Source organism: Elephas maximus, chromosome 9, assembly GCF_024166365.1.
Source record: "Elephas maximus indicus isolate mEleMax1 chromosome 9, mEleMax1 primary haplotype, whole genome shotgun sequence".
In the NCBI taxonomy this organism is placed as follows: domain Eukaryota; kingdom Metazoa; phylum Chordata; class Mammalia; order Proboscidea; family Elephantidae; genus Elephas; species Elephas maximus.
This window is the reverse complement of record NC_064827.1, coordinates 4,746,844-4,764,175: the sequence shown is the minus strand read 5'-3', so window position 1 is coordinate 4,764,175 and position 17,332 is coordinate 4,746,844. Positions and strand designations below refer to the sequence as shown.

At 54.3% G+C, this 17,332-nt stretch overlaps 1 protein-coding gene across 3 annotated transcripts in view; it reads right to left on the bottom strand.

Moving 5' to 3' along the window:
* The window catches only part of VAV2 (vav guanine nucleotide exchange factor 2), a 211,779-nt gene that overhangs the window by 15,284 nt on the left and 179,163 nt on the right, over positions 1 to 17,332 (bottom strand). For all 3 annotated transcript variants that reach the window (XR_007518775.1, XM_049896845.1, XM_049896843.1), the window contains exons 15-24: positions 15,376 to 15,485; positions 14,320 to 14,421; positions 13,758 to 13,846; positions 6,963 to 6,979; positions 6,206 to 6,227; positions 5,486 to 5,613; positions 4,274 to 4,348; positions 2,912 to 2,964; positions 1,694 to 1,810; positions 1,159 to 1,246 (exon numbers count right to left, since the gene is read on the bottom strand). Coding sequence is in view for 2 of the 3 variants with exons in the window: in XM_049896845.1 (XP_049752802.1) it covers positions 1,159 to 1,246; positions 1,694 to 1,810; positions 2,912 to 2,964; positions 4,274 to 4,348; positions 5,486 to 5,613; positions 6,206 to 6,227; positions 6,963 to 6,979; positions 13,758 to 13,846; positions 14,320 to 14,421; positions 15,376 to 15,485 (801 nt within the window). In the remaining variant the exon portion in view is untranslated. The remainder of the gene's footprint in view (positions 1 to 1,158; positions 1,247 to 1,693; positions 1,811 to 2,911; positions 2,965 to 4,273; positions 4,349 to 5,485; positions 5,614 to 6,205; positions 6,228 to 6,962; positions 6,980 to 13,757; positions 13,847 to 14,319; positions 14,422 to 15,375; positions 15,486 to 17,332) is intronic.

Here is a 17,332-nt window from a genome sequence, read left to right as displayed (position 1 = left end):
GCACCCCTATAAACGAGGGCACATCCCAACGGGGTCCCAGCATGAAATGGAAGGCGAAGACTTGCTCCGCTGAGGATGCAAAGGAGGCTGAACACCAAGTACAGTGTGGCCTGTGTTTTGTTTTAGAAGGGAAGACAGAAACCACCACTAAGCTACACTACCAGAGACTGTAAGGACCCAGTCTGGAACCTTAACACGGGCTTTTGGTATGGGTGGAGGGGACTTTGGATACTTCGTTTCACTCAGCGCTTTTCTATTGCCCCCTGCGTTAAGAGTTTGACACTGTATTCAGATGCTCCCAGTGTATACAATTTTAGAAAAGAAGAGATATGAATAATTTTTTAAGCCTTATGCCTTTAACTGGAGCCCTGGTGGTGCCGTGGTTAGGGGCTATGGCTGCTAACCAAAAAGTCAGCAGCTGGAATCCACCAGCCACTGCTTGGAAAACCTGTGGGGCAGTCCTACTCTATCCTGTGCGGTTGCTATGAGTTGGAATCGACTTGACGGCAACGGGTTTGGTTTTTTGGTTTTATGTCTTTAACTGGAGTCCCTAAGTGGCACAAACAGTTAAGTGCTTGGCTAGTAGCCAAAAGGTTGAGCAGTTCAAACCCACCCTTGGAAGAAAGGCCTGGCGATCTGCTTCTGAAAGGTCACACCCTTGAAAATCCTCTGGGACAGTTCTACTCTGTACACACAGTGTCACTGTGAGTTGGATCCACGGCAATGGTAACACAATGCCTTTAGCTGCATTCTGGTTGGGGCACTGGGGGAGGTGTTAGAAGCTGTGTGTGTGAAGTTTCTGGATTTGGTGGGGGGTCTCAGTGTGAAGGGCTGCTGGGATGTTGGTGGCCAGGGTCAGCTGGGGCCTCCACTCACTGTCCATGGTGTCAGCCTCAAGGTTTCGGAGGACAGAAGTCAGGGCTCAGGGGCTGTGATCTGGCCTGTGCTCTCTGAGATGTCTCATAAACTATCCCCCTAAATCCTCCCCACTCTGGGAAGAATCTTTCCTCGCCAGGAAGTGCGGCCCCAGCCCAGGGGCAGTCTCTGGCCCGCACAAGCCAACAGGGATGGTGGAGGGGCTGGATTCCCAGTGTGGCCCCTGCAGAGAGCTGGGCTGGGCAGCGGAGGCCCACCTCCTGGCCTCGGGGAATCACCTACCAAGAGGCTTTCGAACTTCTTTGCTTCTGTGATGTGGATCCAGCTGTCCTTCTCCACCACCTTGATATGCTTGACCTCGTCATTGAACCTGGCAGGGTGCACACGGTCACTGCCAGGCCAGGCAGCCCTCCTGCCTCCCCGGCCCAGGCTGATGGCTAGTCGTCTGGAGCGCGAGCCCCTCCCTTTGCCTACCTCCTGACCTACAGCCACCCCGTTCAGCCCTGTCCACCACCAGGCTTCTGGCTGCCCTGGTCTTGGCCAATTTTCCTGGGCCGTGGCCTGCCGTGGCCCTGCACACCTCTGCCTGAGGCTCCACCCACCAGCTCTGCATCTGGGCACTCCCGGCCGGCCTGACTGTCCAGACCCGCCTGTGTCTACCGACTGATGTCTGGCCCTTATTGCCAGGGCCCCTTCCGCTCCCAAGTGCCCTGGTTTGGACAATAAATTATAAGCCCAGGCCTTGGTGGGGGATGGGCTCCATGGTTCGGGGTCTCTTTGGGGAGGGGGTCCCTCTGACCTCCAAGCTGCCACGTACTTGATGCTGATTGCGAAGCGCTCCGCCTCAGCCGGCCGCTCCCGGACCAGGTAGGTACCGCTGGCGTGGGCCTTGAGCAGGTTGTCTGTCTGCTGCCTCTCCATGTTGCCAGCAAACCTACAGCGAGGCAGGTCGTTAGGGGCTGGGAGGAAGGATGACACCAAAAGCCTGCGGAGCCCTTGTTAGGGGCCAGGTGCAGTGCTGCGGGCCCACTGTGACTCACCAGGCTTTGACCTCCCTAATAAGCCAGCTAGGAAGTGGCAGCGAGTGCCTGCCTATGCGGACAGGCACAAAGGAGAGCAGGTCGATGGAAACTCAGACAGTGGTACCTACAGGTCCTGGCACCCTGTGGTCACCCCAGGGCAGTGACTGCAGATCTTGGCCATCCAGGGGTGGGTTTCTGCTTCTAGGACCCTAGGACCTGGAAGAACTGCTCAGTGCAATGCCAACGGACCGGGTTTCTTTTCCCAGATGTATGTTGCTATTTAAAAAGTAATAACAATATAGCGTAAGGAGAAGAGCTCAGCTGCTAACCGAAAGTTTGGCGGTTCGAACCCACCAGCTGCTCTGTGGGAGAAAGTTGTGGCAATCTGCTTCCATGAAGATTTACAGCCTAGGAAACCCTATGGGGCAGTTCTACTCTGTCCTATAGGGTCACTATGAGTCAGAACCAACTCGATGGCAATGGGTTTTTTAATAACATAACTAGTAGCTGGGAGGTGAAAATGGTTAGCACATTCGGCTGCTAACCAAAAGGTTGTGGGTTCGAGTCCACCCAGAGGTGCTTCCGAAGAAAGGTTTGGCTATGTACTTCCGAAAAAATCAGCCACTGAAAACCCTGTGGAGCACAGTTCTACTCTGACACACACGGGGTCGCCAGAAGTCGGAGTCGACTGCACGGCAGCTGGTTTTATATATTCTGTGTGTCGGAGCTCAGTGTGCAGACTGAATCAAAAGGCAGTTTCATTCCCCAAATATCTGACCCTGCCGATCTGTTCAGAGATGGGAAACTGCTGCCCAGGAAGGGAGGTCGATCCACCGGGCCCCGGCCAGTCAGAGCAGACGGAGGTGGGGACGTGGGGCTGGGAGCAGAGAGGGGGGCACAACTGTGCTGCCATCCGAGGGGAGCCTGGGCCCCGGGCCTGTCCCCTCAACTGTGGGGCCATGTCCCCCACAACTGAGGTGCCGCGTGCACACCTGAGTCTTTGACCTACTCACCAGGGGTATGCGGTGTAGTCGATCTCCCGGGACGGTGGCCGGCCGATGGGTGGCTGGAAAGAGAGAACACTCATGTTAACGTCCCGTTAAGGAGTGGTCTACGGGGAGAAGCCAGAGGGCCTTGTCATTGTCACTGACCCTTGGGTCAGTACTGGCTGCACGGGACCAGGACTGTCTGTCGACTTAGCCCACCTGCACTGGACCTCAAGGTCCCGGTGGCCAGGACCTCGGACTGCCTGCTGGGGTGCCTGAAGAGCTGCTGCTGGGGTGTCCGAAGAGCTGCTGCTGGGGTGCATTTGATCAACTGAGTGAGTGAGTGAGTGAGTGAGTGAGTGAGTGAGTGAGTGAGTGAGTGAGTGAGTGAGTGAGTGAGTGAGTGAGGAGCTGCTAACTAACAGTCAGGGTGCTCCATCTGCTGGGAGGGGAACACCAGAATGTCACAGGGTCTCTCCACAAGTGGACGTAAGGACCCCCAACCATCCCCGCCATGAAGACAGGTGCATTTGTCTGTGATAGCTTGCTCCTGGGGGGCTGCACACAGGCCGGTGCCCTCCCTCAGAGCCCTCCACTTGGCCTCCTGCTCGCCAGCCTGGCTGGGCCCACGCTCGCCATGCAGATGGGGAAACTGAGGCCTACGGCGGGGAAGGGACTGCCCCAGGCCACTCTGGGAGTTAGTGACCATTCTCCTCTGCTGTCTGGGTCCCCTTCATCTATCAGCAAAGCTTCTCTCCGTCACTGGGGCAGGCTGACCTTGTGGAAGAAGCAAGTGGATGGGTTTGGGGGCTGAGGCCAGCAGGCTGGGGACAGCCAGGGTATCCTCGGTGTTGGGGACTGCCTGCACCCACAGGGAGTGTTTTGCATTTTCACTTTTACTTGTCTTTTTTTATTTTTTGAAGGGGGAGGGGGTCAATATATTTAAGGCTGACTGCCCTTAAAGTTCCTTTTGTAACAGATCCTAGAATCTGCCCCACAGCTGGGGTGCAGAAATTCTGCGGTGCCTTCTTTGTGAGTATTGTGGAGTCTGGCTCTGGGCCCTTCCTTGAGGAAGTGCTCCCCTCCTAGGGCAGCGCGAGGGTCCGAGGACTCAGAGCCCGCAGGCTTGGAGAAGGCAGCAGTCTGTCTTCATCCCTCATGAATGCTTCCAAGACACCATTTTAGCTGTTCGTAAACCCTAACATAATGCCCACCCGATCGCTGAGCCTTCAGAGGAGAGCACACCCACTGCCCACCCACCCTCAGGACACAGGATCCCCTGTCCCCAGCTCGCAAAGCCACTGAGCAAGGGTGTGGTGGGTGGAGCAGCCCCTAGCACCCTCACCACCAGCCACTCCACTCTGGAAGCTTCTGTGAACAAGCACTCACCCTTCCGTCCACAGGGCAGGGCTTCACAGACGAACTTGGGAAATAACCCAACTTCCTGGTTTGGACCAGCCGACCCTGGAAAGAAGGGGAGATGACCAGGGCATGCCGGGGGCTGTTTGCAAGTGTCCTCAGCTTGTCCTAACCCCGTTCTCCAGAAGAACAAGTCACAGCCCACACATCACTTCCCTGCTGTGACCTCAGGTGACCTCATAACTCCCCTGGGCAGAAGGTGAGAGGGCGTCCCCACTCTGCTGATGAGAAGACTGAGGCCCAGAGAAGTCATGCTGCTCGCTCAGAGCTAGGACTGGAGCCTTGTGTCCTGTCTTCTTTTAGTTATCTTATCTGCACCAGTGCTTCTCATGAATCCGACACGCAGACCAACACAGGTCCATCGAGGCCTGAGATGGCAGGGCTTGGCCTTCGCTTGCCCTCCCCTCTGCCTGGAGAGACCCCTGCGCCCACACCCCCCCAGCTAGCTCCTCCTCAGCCTCCATTTCCACTGCAGTTAAGTCACCTCCATAAGACCCCCAGGAAAGGACCACCCTGGTCAGGCCTGGGGAGGGGAGACTGCTGGACGGTGGTGGTGAGAACATCAAACCACGCTAATGGCATCAATCACAGCCCATGGCACCCAAGCTGACCTCTGAGGGTCTCTTGAACTCTGGGGCTCAGCAGAGGTGGTGGGGCGTGGAGGGGCTGGCCAGACACCCGCAGGGGCTCCACTCTATTATGGGCACACAAAGGGACGGTCAGCCTCACAGCTCAAAACTGGAAGCCACGTTACACTGACTGACGTATTCTGTGGCCATGTCTGAGGGCCCCACTAGATGGGGCTTCCCGGGGGGAAGGCGGTGGGTGGGTCAGTCATTTCCCAGTGCTGATGGTGGCTGGGCAGGGGAGGTGGAGAGGCAGAGCCCTCAGGCAACAGAGGCAGGAAACCAGTGGAGGCAGATGGGGAAGGGCCTCGAGTGCCAGGAGGAGGGGCCTCTCCCATGAAGGAGCAATGCACCCCACCACATCAAAACAAATACTCCAAGGAAAATGGGCTGGCTCCACCAGACCCTCACCACACCACAGGGGGAAGCAGAGACACGGGTGCGGATGTCCTGATGACTAGTCCCCTCCTTCACATCCTTGGTGGCTTCTCACACCAGCCTGCCCCTGCCTTGGGGTGAAGGCTCCATGCTTCCGCCCCCAGGGCCTGGGACCCACCTCCCACCACTGCGACTCAGGGTCCCCTCGAAGCAGTTCCATCACATCACCCGTCTGGAAGGTGAGCACCGGCTTTCCAGGGGGCGCGGGGTTGCCATGGTAATTCTGCACAGCCACCATCTTGGGACCTGTGGAGACAGGGTAGGGGAGTGGTTCGCTTGGCTGCTGCACCGAGGCTAGCAGCCCACCCCTTCACCGACCCAGTGGAGCGCCTCGTGAGAGACCACCCACAGACACACATGCCTGTGCTGCCCATCCCAGATTCTTCCCAGGGCCCCCATGTCATTTGTTACATGTCACAAGTAAACCGTTTACGTGAGGAGCAGACCTGGGTGTCACCACGGCAACAGTGACTTTGTTTTCTCCTCAACACCTCACACCTCTGTGACTTCAAGCCGGCCACGTGGAACAGGAAATGGGGTACCCCTCATCTTAGAGATGGGGTCACCAGGGGCCAGTGGCCAGCTCTGGGGTTGATGGGGTCCCCAAGGGCTGTGCGGGCACTCCGGGGCTGGCCTTGCTCTGGCCCTGCCACGGGGCCTTGAACAGCCCCGGGTTCTCCCTGCTCTGCTCAGGCATGAACGGCCCCCACATGCCGGGCCTTGCCACGCAGGAACCTGTGTTATCAGAAACAGGGGTGGCTCTCCACCAGAGGGCGCCCCACAGCCCAGGGGCCTGCACCTGGACAGCAGTGGAGAGGGCCTAAGACCCGAGACTCACCTGGTCCCGCTCCAGAGGCGTCCTGTGAGGGAAGGACAGACAGGGCAGTGAGGGGGCTGCTCCCAGCTCAGGCCCAACTCCCCATGCCCCCCACGCTCCCCAGATTGGAGGGTCGAGGCGGCAGGTGGGGGAGGAACACAGAGACATTAGGTGATGCTTTCCCTGTGTGACAACCCCCTCCACTTCCATGCTCCCCCAAACCTCCCGCCCCTTCCCTCTCCCACCTCCTCCAGGAAGTCTGCCCTGACCACTGAGCCCACAGATGGATCGCCCCTCCACTGAGTCTGGGCTCGTCCCTGCCATTGGGATGAGCCCTGCCTCCTGAGGCTCAGCACCTTGTGCGTCTCTCCCTCTCCAACAAATGCATCTCTGTGCCCCACACAGGGCCTAGTGAGGGCCCCAGATGCTGGTTAATCTGACTGGACCCCACAGCTCAGTGAGAACAAAGCCCACACCCCATAAATGAATTTGGGGACTTCTCACCCACACAGAGGCGGTGGGGGGCGGGGGCACATCACAGAGCCGGGCACTCAGAGCCACCAGCTACTGGACGAGCTGAACAGGTGGGTGGGCCAGGCAGGGTGGCCACAGTCAGGGCCCTGGAGGCCGTGCACGTTCACTAAGGGAACCAAAGCCCCCCACCCCCAGCCAAGCATGGCCTGTACATGAGGAATGGCTGAGCAATGGGGTCTTTGGCCCTGGTTCCCCAGGCTGCTGGAGCACAGGGAGGGGGAGGGGGGTCGTTGGGCAGCCTTACCGGGTCTGCAGGAAAACCTGAAAAGGAAGCACAGCAGACGTTAGAGGGTGCTGCAGACACTCCGGGGCCCAGCCACTCCCATGGACAGCACTGCCAGCCAAGCTCTAAGTGGGTGGCGAGCTTCCTGGTGGGGAGCTCAGATGTGGGCTGCGGACACACAGACCTGGGTTCATGGCCAATTACTTCTGATGACAAACACTGAGCTCTGGTTTTGGGGGTCACAGCAGAACTCAGACCAGGTGTCACACCCAAGATGGCAAACGGGTCTGGCTGCAAAAGCTGGAGGCAGCTGCTGGACACTGGGCAGCACCTGGGCTCAAGGGGAGGACGTTGGCAATTGACCAGTAATGGCAGTGACAGGGAGGGTTGTCGGTGTCTTCCTTGTTAGCACAGCAGGCTCAAGTACAAGGGACCATACCCGTCAGGCGACAGGCAGACGGCCCCACCACCTCCCCGTCTGCGCCTGGGCTCCCTACGGGAGGACGCTGCCCCAGGCTGAGCCCTGGTCACCTGCCAAGCTGGGCCACGTGGCACCAATGGACACAGCGAGGACAAGGCTCACATATGAGGTGATGAGGCCTCGGCACCACACTCACAGATACAGACAGGGGCCTCCAACAGACCTTACAGGACCGAGGTGCCAGGCTCAGTGGACACCTGGGGTGGGAGAGGTGCAGGCGTGCAGCTGGTGTCCCCCCAAGGGAGAAGCCTTCCAGGAGGGGCCAGTAGTGCTCTGGGACACCAGCTTCTCCCGTCAGGCCTGGCCCCACAGGCAGCAAACAGCGAAACTGGCCTGGAGTCACCCTGGACATGGCCCGAGGTGGAGCTTCCGAAGGCCAAGCCAGCACAACGCGTGTGGGCTGTGGGGGTCAACAGAAGGCAGCTAGGACACGCTTCAGAACAGAAGGGACTGGGCGGGGCAGGATGTCCCCAGCAGAGGGGCAGGAGGGAAGACAGAAGTGAATGCCCTTGGGGCGTAGCTGTCTCCCTTGAGGCCTGGTGCTCAGCAGGGTTTGAATGGCATAGAGGAATGAGAAAGACAACATGAACTTTCAAAAGCACACAGACGTGCCATATGGCAAGGTCCCTACATCTTTTCAGAAATAAAACAAAAACACAGGAAGAGACTGAGTGGGCGAATGCTATGGATTGAATTCTGTCCCTGGAAAAATTTATGTTGAAGTCCTAACTCTTGTACCTGGAATGTCAACTTGTTAGGAAGTAGGATCTTTGACGATGTTATTGTTAACATGAGGTCACACTGGGGTAGACTGGCTCCCTACCCCATCTGAGTGACTCCCTATAAAAGAGGAGCAGAGACAGAAAGACAGAGAGAAGACGGCCATGTGACAACGGGGTTATGCTGCAGCTACAAGCCAGGAACGCTTGGGGCCACCAGGAGCAGGGAAAGACAAAGACGGATCTCCCCGTGGAGCCTCCGGAGAGAGCGTGGTCCTGCAGACGACCTCTTGGTCTATGTACAGGTTCCTCATGAGCACAATGAAGTGTTCAGGAATTCCCATTCTTTGCAATGTTATCCCTAATTTGTTAGGATCCACGCAGTTGAACGCCTTTGCACAGCCAATACAACATAGGTAAACATCTTTCTGGTATTTTGGGCCTTCATCCAAGATCCATCTGACATCAGCAATGCTATTCCTCGCTCCACGGCCTTTTCCGAATCGGGCTTGAATTTCCCGCAGTTTCCTGTGGACGTACTGCTGCAGCCGCTTTTGAAAGATCTTCAGCAAAATTTTACTTGTGTGTGATTTTGATGATATTGTTCAATAATTTCACATTCTGTTAGATCACCTTTCTTTGGAACGGGTACAGATATGGGTCTCTTCCTGTCGTTGGCCAGGTGGCTGTCTTCCAAACTTCTTGGCATAGATGAGGGAGCCCTTGCAGTGCTGCAACCCGTTCGTAGAAACATCGTAATTGGTATTCCGGTAATTCCTCGAGTCTTGTTTTTCACCAGTGCCTCAGTGCAGCTTGGATCTCTTCCTTCAGTACTACGGGTTCCTGATCATATGTTTCCTCCTGAAACGGCTGAACGTCGATCAATTCTTTTTGGTACAGTGACTCTGTGTATTCCTTCCATCTTCTTTTGATGCTTCCTGCATCGTCCAATATTTTGCCCATAGAATCCTGCACTATTGCAACTTGAGGCTTGAATTTTTCTTCAATTCTTTCAGCTTAAGAAATGCCCAGCATGTTCTTCTCTTTTGGTTTTCTAGCTCCACCTCTTTGCCCTTTGCTTTGTCTTCTCAAGCTACCCTTTGGAATCTTCTGTTCCGCTCTTCTACTTCATCGTTTCTTCCCTTTGCTTTAGCTACTCTACGTTCAAGAACAAGTTTCAGAGTCTTCTGACATCCATTTTGGTCTTTTCTTTCTTTCCTGTTTTTTTAATAACCACTTGCTTTCTTCATGTATGATGTCCTTGATGTCATACCACAACTTGTCTGGTTTTCAGTCATTAGTGTTCAGTGCATCAAATCTATTCTTGAGACAGTCCCAGGATACAGGTGGGATATGCTCATGGTTGTACTTTGGCTCTCATGAGCTTGTTTTAATTTCCTTCAGCTTCAGCTTGAACTTGCAGATAAGCAATTGATGGTCTGTTCTGTGGTTGGCCCCTGGCCCTTGTTCTGACTGATGATGTTGAGCTTTTCTGTCATCTTGTTCCACAAATATGGTCGATTTGATTCCTGTGTGTTCCATTTATGGTGCTGAAAAAAGGTATTTACAATGAATAAGTCGTTGGTCTTGGAAAATTCTCTCATGTGATCTCAGTCATTGTTCCTGTCACCAAGGCAATCCTTCTTTGTTTCCAACTTTCGTGTTTCAATCACCAGTAATTATCAATTCATCTTTGATTGCATGTTTGATCAATTACAGACTGCAAAAGTTGGTAAGAATCTTCAATTTCTTCATCTTTCTTAGTGGTTCGTGCATAAATTTAAATGATAGTCATATTAACTGGTCTTCCTTATAGGCCTATAGATATTATCCTATCGCTGGAGGCATTGTACTGCAGGATAGATCTTGAAATGTTCTTTTTGACGATGTCCGCAATGCCATTCCTCTTTGAGTTGTCATTCCCGGCATAATAGACCATATGATTGCCTGATTCAAAATGGCCAACACCAGTTCATTTCCGCTCACTAATGCCTAGGATGTTGATCTTCAAGTGTTTCATTTCATTTTTGATGATTTCCAATTTTCCTAGATTCATACTTCATACATTCTACTTTCCTATTATTAATGGACGTTTGCAGCTGTTTCATCTCATTTTGAGTCGTGCCACATCAGCAAATGAAGGTCCCGAAAGCTTTACTCCATCCACGTCATTACGGTCGACTCTGCTTTGAGGAGGCAGCTCTTCCCCAGTTGTATTCTGAGTGCCTTCCAACCTGAGGGGCTCATCTTCCAGCACTCTATCCGACAATGTTCTGCTGCTATTCATAAGGTTTTCACTGGCCAGTTTTTTCAGAAGCAGACTGCCGGGTCCTTCTTCCTAGTCTGTCTTAGTCTGGAAGCTCAGCTGAAACCTGTCCTCCAGGGGTGACCCAGCTGGTATGTGAAGTCCTGGTGACATAGCTTCCAGCATCACAGCAACACACAAGCCCCCACAATAGGACAAACTGACAGATGAGTGGTACTCACACTTCTCTACACTTGCCAAATCTTCTGTGAGAAATAGATATTGTATAAATCAAAGAGAAAAAGATTAGTTAAAGAAAAAATAACTTGTAAAGAAACATATCAAAATATTGCCTTTGGTTATTTCTGGATAAATTCATGGGTGATAATTGCTTTTTCCTTTACTTCATTTCTTCTTTTTTTCACATTTTTGATAATGAACATGGAAACCCTGGTGGCATAGTGGTCAAGTGCTATAGTTGCCAACCAAAAGGTCGGCAGTTTGAATCCACCAGGAGCTCCTTGGAAGCTCTATGGGGCAGTTCTACTCTGTCCTATAGGGTCGCTATGAGTCAGAATCAACTCGACGGCAACAGATTTTTTTTTAGTCCCTGGGTGGCGCAAACGTTGAGAAAAGCTTTTAATTCTCCTGGGATCCAGATTTCTGGGGTCCCTGGAGTTGGGGTGACCCATCCAGGCCACTGTCCTGAGGTGATCTTTTGAACCTTGAGCAGACTGGTCTATAAGTCACCTTTAAGTCAAACAATAACAGTCTTGCTAACTAGTAAAGACAGTTTTGCCTTGGACATTGGGTTCTTTCGAAGAATTATCTAGGGGCAGTCCGTTTTGATGGCCTAACTAGAAGCTGTGTTTTAGGGCAAATTGTTACCGTGTAAATACCATTCTGGCTCTTTTCCGTGGCAGTGTCGGTAAGGTAGGGTATGAGTCAAAGTCTTCGGACTTTCACCTTTGGAACACTGACTCTCCAGTTGGAAGGGTTGCAAATCACATAGTCAATAAGCTTCAAACCAATTTATGTTATTAGCTTAATATGATTTTTGCTTTAACATGGTTAAACGCTCTACTATTGTCCGAAAAGGTCGTTGGCTCAGGCCCATCCAGAAGGCGCCTCGAAAGACAAGCCGGGCCATCTGCTTCCAAAAGGTCAGGCCCTTGAAAAACCTATGGAGCAGTTCTACTCTGCACACATGGGTTCGCCACGAGTTGGAATTGACTCGCTAGCAACCAACAACAACTTAGAGAGTCAGAAAAAACGATCTGAAGAAAGTCACCCAGGCAAGTTGTGGACAGAGAGGCTTGTGGCCACAAGAGGGCGGTGCTGCCAGAGGAAGCTGACCGCCGCTCCAGCCACAGGCTCATGGTGTCTTCCAGCCCGGAGGAGATGCAGGGGGACACTGTCCAAGGATCTGGGGCTGGCCTGTCGGACCCTCCCCTGAATCCGGAGTACTGGGCCAGCCTTGTCATCACAATAAATGGGAGCTATTGATCTACATTCACGGCTCAGCATCTTCCGTTCTGGCAGGAGTCACAGAGTGACAAGCAGGCCTGCCGTGTTTTTCTGTCTTAAGATCTGGTCAGAGGCCCAGTAAGACAAAGCTCAGAGATGAGGACCTGGGAGATAGGCAGGTCATTCTCCGAACAAGGCGCCACAGTGTTCATGCTTAGAGAGACATGGCAGTCTGCTTCCCTAAAGATTACAAAAAAAACAAACCTAAAGCTCCCCATGTGTGGTATTTCTGTCACAGCAGCAGTGGAGACAGTGACGCTGCCTGAGACTGTCATGGAGACTAAAGGAGGCCCTATGGGACTCCCCTGCTGCAGTGTGGGGGCCACTGTCACCATGTCCAGGCTATCACAGAGGCTAAAGGAGACCCTATGGGGCCACCCTGCAGCAGCGTGGGGGTCACTGTCACCACGTCCAGGCTGTGTGGCGCTGGTCCCCATGGTAAAGAGTGAGGATGCTGGGTCAGCTGGCCTGGGTGTGAACACTGTCTCCATTAGAACTGTGGGAGCTAAACCAGGCCACGGCCTCTGTGGTCATGGCTCCCCACAAGTCACCAGCAGGGGGCAGCACTCTTGCACTGGGAGTAGTCGGGGTCTGGGTCACCCACCTGAGTCACAGGGAGCAGAGCCGGGTCCTCAGGGGTGCCCCCACCTGTGCTCTGTGGATGTTCCCTGGACTACACCCTCAGTGCCCCCGGGGCTGTGCCCTTAGAATGAGCCCCTCGGTGGCGTCCCCACCTCCGGCGTCACTCTGCGAGCCTCTGCCGGCTCCCTCCTTCAGGCCAATCAACTTGGGCTGCCCGCCAGCTGCTGTCTAGACCCCTGCTTATCCAGGCAGGTCCAGCTGGTTCACCTTGCCCCTGTGGGGGAGTTGGGCGCCTCCAAACTAAGGCGCCTCAGGGGAGCCCCAGGGTTCTGGGTGCTGTCCCGGCCTCTGCTCACGACCTGCCGGGCTCAAGTCCCTCCCCTTCTCTGAGCCTCAGTCTTGCATATCTGACAAATGGTCATGAGGAAACACCACGAAAAGCTGAGTGTGTTAACCCATCATTACTCCTGAGTCATCGTGACCCAATGTGCTGCACAGTATAGCCGCGTCCCATAGGGCTTTCCTGGCTGCAATCTTTACGGAAGATAAAAAAGAAAGAAAAATCTTCCTTTCCTGGCACCGCTGGGTGGGTTCAAATTGTCAACCTTTAGGTTAGTAAAAAAAAACACAAACTGTTTGCGCTCCCAGGGGCCTCAACCAATTACTACCGTCGCCAGACCTAAAGATGGTCTGGGAGAACCTGGGGACACAAGATATCATGACCGATGTTTCTCTGGGATCCAAACCCTCCACACAGCTGCCAGAGAATGGTCTGGGCCTGTTTTGGGGTGAGGATTCTAGAAGCTTACACCTGGAATGGGGAGAGGTACAGGAGAGCAGAGAAAGTGCTGAACGTCACCGTTAGAAGCCAGGATTCCAGAATGAGGGGGGCTGGATGGGATCCATCCCAGCTGTGCCTCGATTTCCCCACCTGGAGCAAGGCTGACGGTCCCTGCCACAGGGGTCCCCAGAAGTGTGGAAAGAGGAATGTGTATAGGTGGCAGAGCTGGGGGCAGGGAGTGTGACCCACCAGGACCTGTGGCTCAGGGACAACTGTGGCACCACCAGGCCCAGCCCCAGGGTCCCATGAGCACCCAGCAAGGCCCTGATAGTGCTGGTGGCTATGGCTATGCCCAGACCCAGCCCCGGGGTCCCATAAGCACCCAGTACGGCCCTGAGGGTGAGGGTGGCTGTGGTGCCCCCAGGCCCAGCCCCAGGGTCCCATGGGCACCTGGCATCGTCCTGAGCAGGGCTGTACTCACTGATCTTGCAGGGCGGCATCACCTCCAGACACTCTTTGTGTGCCCCAACGCCACACTTGGTACACAGGTAGCCCTGGTAGAAGGTACCCCTGTGCCGGCAAACGAGGGTGGGAAAGTGGGGGTTAGGTTGGCCTGAAGCCCAGCACCTCGTACCCTCAGCATGGCGGGCAGGACCCACCATCACCAGGAGGCCCCTGCATCCCTGCTGCTGTGGGTTGCTGCCTTGCTCTCTGCCTCTCAGAGCTGGCCCATCCTTCAAAGCCCAAGGCCTCTGGCTGGGGTCCCTTCACCCCACTGCAGCCCACCCTTGCTTCCCACCTTCTCCAGTGCTGCTCCACCACCCAGCACAGGGGCTCTGGGCCCAGGGACCCTGTACTGCACCCACAGGGACGAGCCACCAGATCTGAAACACTGGGGGGCCCACAGTGGGTCTGACACTTGTTGGGTGTCCCCCGCCCCCTCGGCTGGCTCGAGAGGTTGGCGATGTGGACACAGGCAGACCCAACGTGGGCCTCCCCTGCCTGGGGCACGCGGACGGGGCAGAGCCGCAGGAGGTGCTCACCTGAGGAACATCTTGCAGGCTTTGCAGTTGGTGGTCTTGTCAAATGTGTACATCTGGAAGCTGTGGTGGTTGGCATTGGCTTTGTCTGGCTTGATGTTTGACCTGAAAAACAGGAACAGAACAGGAACTGTGGCACCAGAGACCTCTCGATTGCTAGGTTCCCTAGGCCTTCCTACAGCCTGGCCACCTTGGAACCAGCCGGGCTCAGAACTCAATCCTGGGCTCGGGGTTGGGAGCCTGGACTCAAAGCCAGCTCTGTCCCTGCAGCCCTGGGTGCCTCCGGGGACCAACTCCCTGCGGGCAGAACGAGGGTTGGAGCAGAGTGTTCTGGATTATGTCGCACTGGCATGAGAGAACGTTCTAGAGTGATGGCAATGTTCTGTATCTTGGGTGTGGGCAGCTGTAGGCATTTGTTAAAACTCAGGAAATATACACACAGATTTCTGCACCTATTTGTGTGCACGCTTGGCACTGAAAACTCTACAGGAGAGTGGCATCCCAAGCCACATAGCGGCCTGAACCCTTATGCGTGGTCCACATTGAAACACATCGAACACACGATGGCTAAGAGGCGCTGGGTGATAAGGGCAAGTAGAGTGACCTGTTAATGGTGGAATCTGAGGGTGAGCATGCCAGTGTTTACCACACAGTTCTTTCAACTTTGCCGAATGCTTGAAAATTTCCAGAATAAAATGTTGGGGAATTTTCACCCACAGAAGCCCAGGGCAGATGTGGGGATCCTGTGCTCCCACATCGCAGTTTTGGTGTCCAGTGACTAGCCCCGTCCAGCCTGAACATCCCTGCGTCAGCCCTGATCTGCTGGGCTGGTGACGGGGGCTCAGCCACAGGACAAACCTTCTGCCCTGGGCAGACTGGTCAACAGCTCAGGCAGCACTGAGATGGTGCTGGCGTCCCCGGGTGACAGAGCCCCTCTGAGAGCCCTCATTGCCCTGGTGTCTGGGCGTTCGGCCCTGCCTCCCACTGCCCCTGGTCTGAGAGGGCCTGCAGACAAAGTCCTCCCCGTGGGTGCTAGGCGGCCGGCTGGCGAGTACTCACATGGCCATCTCAAACTGCTCCACCCACTTCCTCTTCATGTCTTCCGTCTTGCAGAAGAACTGGAAGCCCTGCTTTCCTTGAAGGTGGACCAGATAGAAGCCATAGGACCACTGCAGGAGGAGACAGGAGACATGTCGGTCCTGTGTGCACATGCCTGCATGTGTGTACGCTCACATGTGTGTACTTGTAGGTGTACCGACACACGCCCATGTCTCAGTGTGTGCTCAAGGGTGTACATGTAGGTGTACCGACACACAGCCATGCCTGTGTGCTCACATGTGTGTACATGTAGGTGTACCGACACCCATGTCTCAGTGTGTGCTCATGTGTGTACATGTAGGTGTACACACGCCCATGCCTGCACGTGTGCTCACATGTTCTCAAGTGTGCATGTGTGCATGTTCACGTGTGTGCATGTTCACATGTGCATGCATGTAGGTGTACACAGACCATGCCATGCCTGTATGTGCACATATGTACACGGCCACATGTGTGCGTGTGCTGTCGTGTGTGCACACTTCTGCCCATGCCTGCATACATGCACGTTCTCATGTGTGTGCATGTGTATACAGGTGCTTGTGTGCATATACGCATTATGTGTGTATACATGTGTAGGAAGGCACTCGTCTGTATGCAAACATGTTCTCAAGTGTGCACACATGTATACACGCCTGCATATGCGTGCTCGTACCCATACCTGTATGCACACATGTGTTCTGTGTGCATGTATGTGCACATGTATACAGACACACGCCTGCATGTGTGCATGCACAGGAAGGCACTGGTGCTGTGTGCACACATGTTCTCAAGTGTGCATGTGTGTGTGCGTGTACATGCTCACACATACATGTGTGCTTTTCATGTATGCACACTTGTGCCCATGCCTGCACACACATGTTATCATGTGTGTGCACACATGTAAACACTGGTGCCTACTGTGTATAACGTGTATATGTGCATGTGTACACTGCATGTGTGCCTCTGTTCCTGCATGCTATCACATGCCTATGTATGAACACATACACACACCTGCATATGTATGTGCTACCATGTTCTCACGTGTGCATGCATGTGCGTATGTGTACGTGTGTACACATATGCTCATATATGCATGTGTGCATGTGCGTGTGCCTGTGTGTGTACATGCATGTGTGTGCATGCATGTTCTCTCGTGTGCATATGTATATGCATGTATAAGTGGGTGCATACATCTGGGGGGACCCACCCCTCTAACAAGGTACCCTAGGGCCTCTATCCTTCCCCTCCAAGGGAGCCCGGCTCTGCCTGGGCCGTCTCTCAGGAAGGAGCCGGGGCTGGGGGTAGGTCTGAGGAACACGCTCAGGCTCCTCCCATGTTGCCTGCCCACCCACTTTCACTTCCTAAATCTGATGCTAAAAAACCCCACTCCTCTGAAGTAAAAACAACAGGAAAAAAACAGAAGGCGGGGGAAGGTCATGGGCCTGGCAGGGCCTCAACCAAGCCGGCCCCCAGCTGCTCCCCACCCCAACCAAGCAGGCCGCCTTCGGCCACCCAGCAGGGCTTCAAAGGGAGTCCAGGAAGAAGAGTTTGGAAAGTATGAGCCCATTTGTGTTAGAAACAATGGAAGGAAAGAGGGAAGAAGGGTGAGCGGAAGGGAAGGAGGAAGGAAGGAAGGAAGTAGAAATGAGGGAAGAAGTGGGGAAGGAACAAGGAGGGAAGAAGGTAGGGAAATAAAAAAGAAAACGATGACACAGAGCTAAAATGCTGCAATAGAAAAAACCCTGTTAGGATATAAACTGTCCTTGATCTTTCCCTCCAGGGACCGGGGTGGCTGGGGACAGGAAGGAGGCTGGGCTTCCGTTTTATACCCTTCTGTAATGAGCAGTCTCTCCTCACGAATACACATCACTTCCATAATTAAGAAACACGTGTAAGTGACACAGGAAGAAGATGCAGAAAGGAATCCCTGACCCACCCT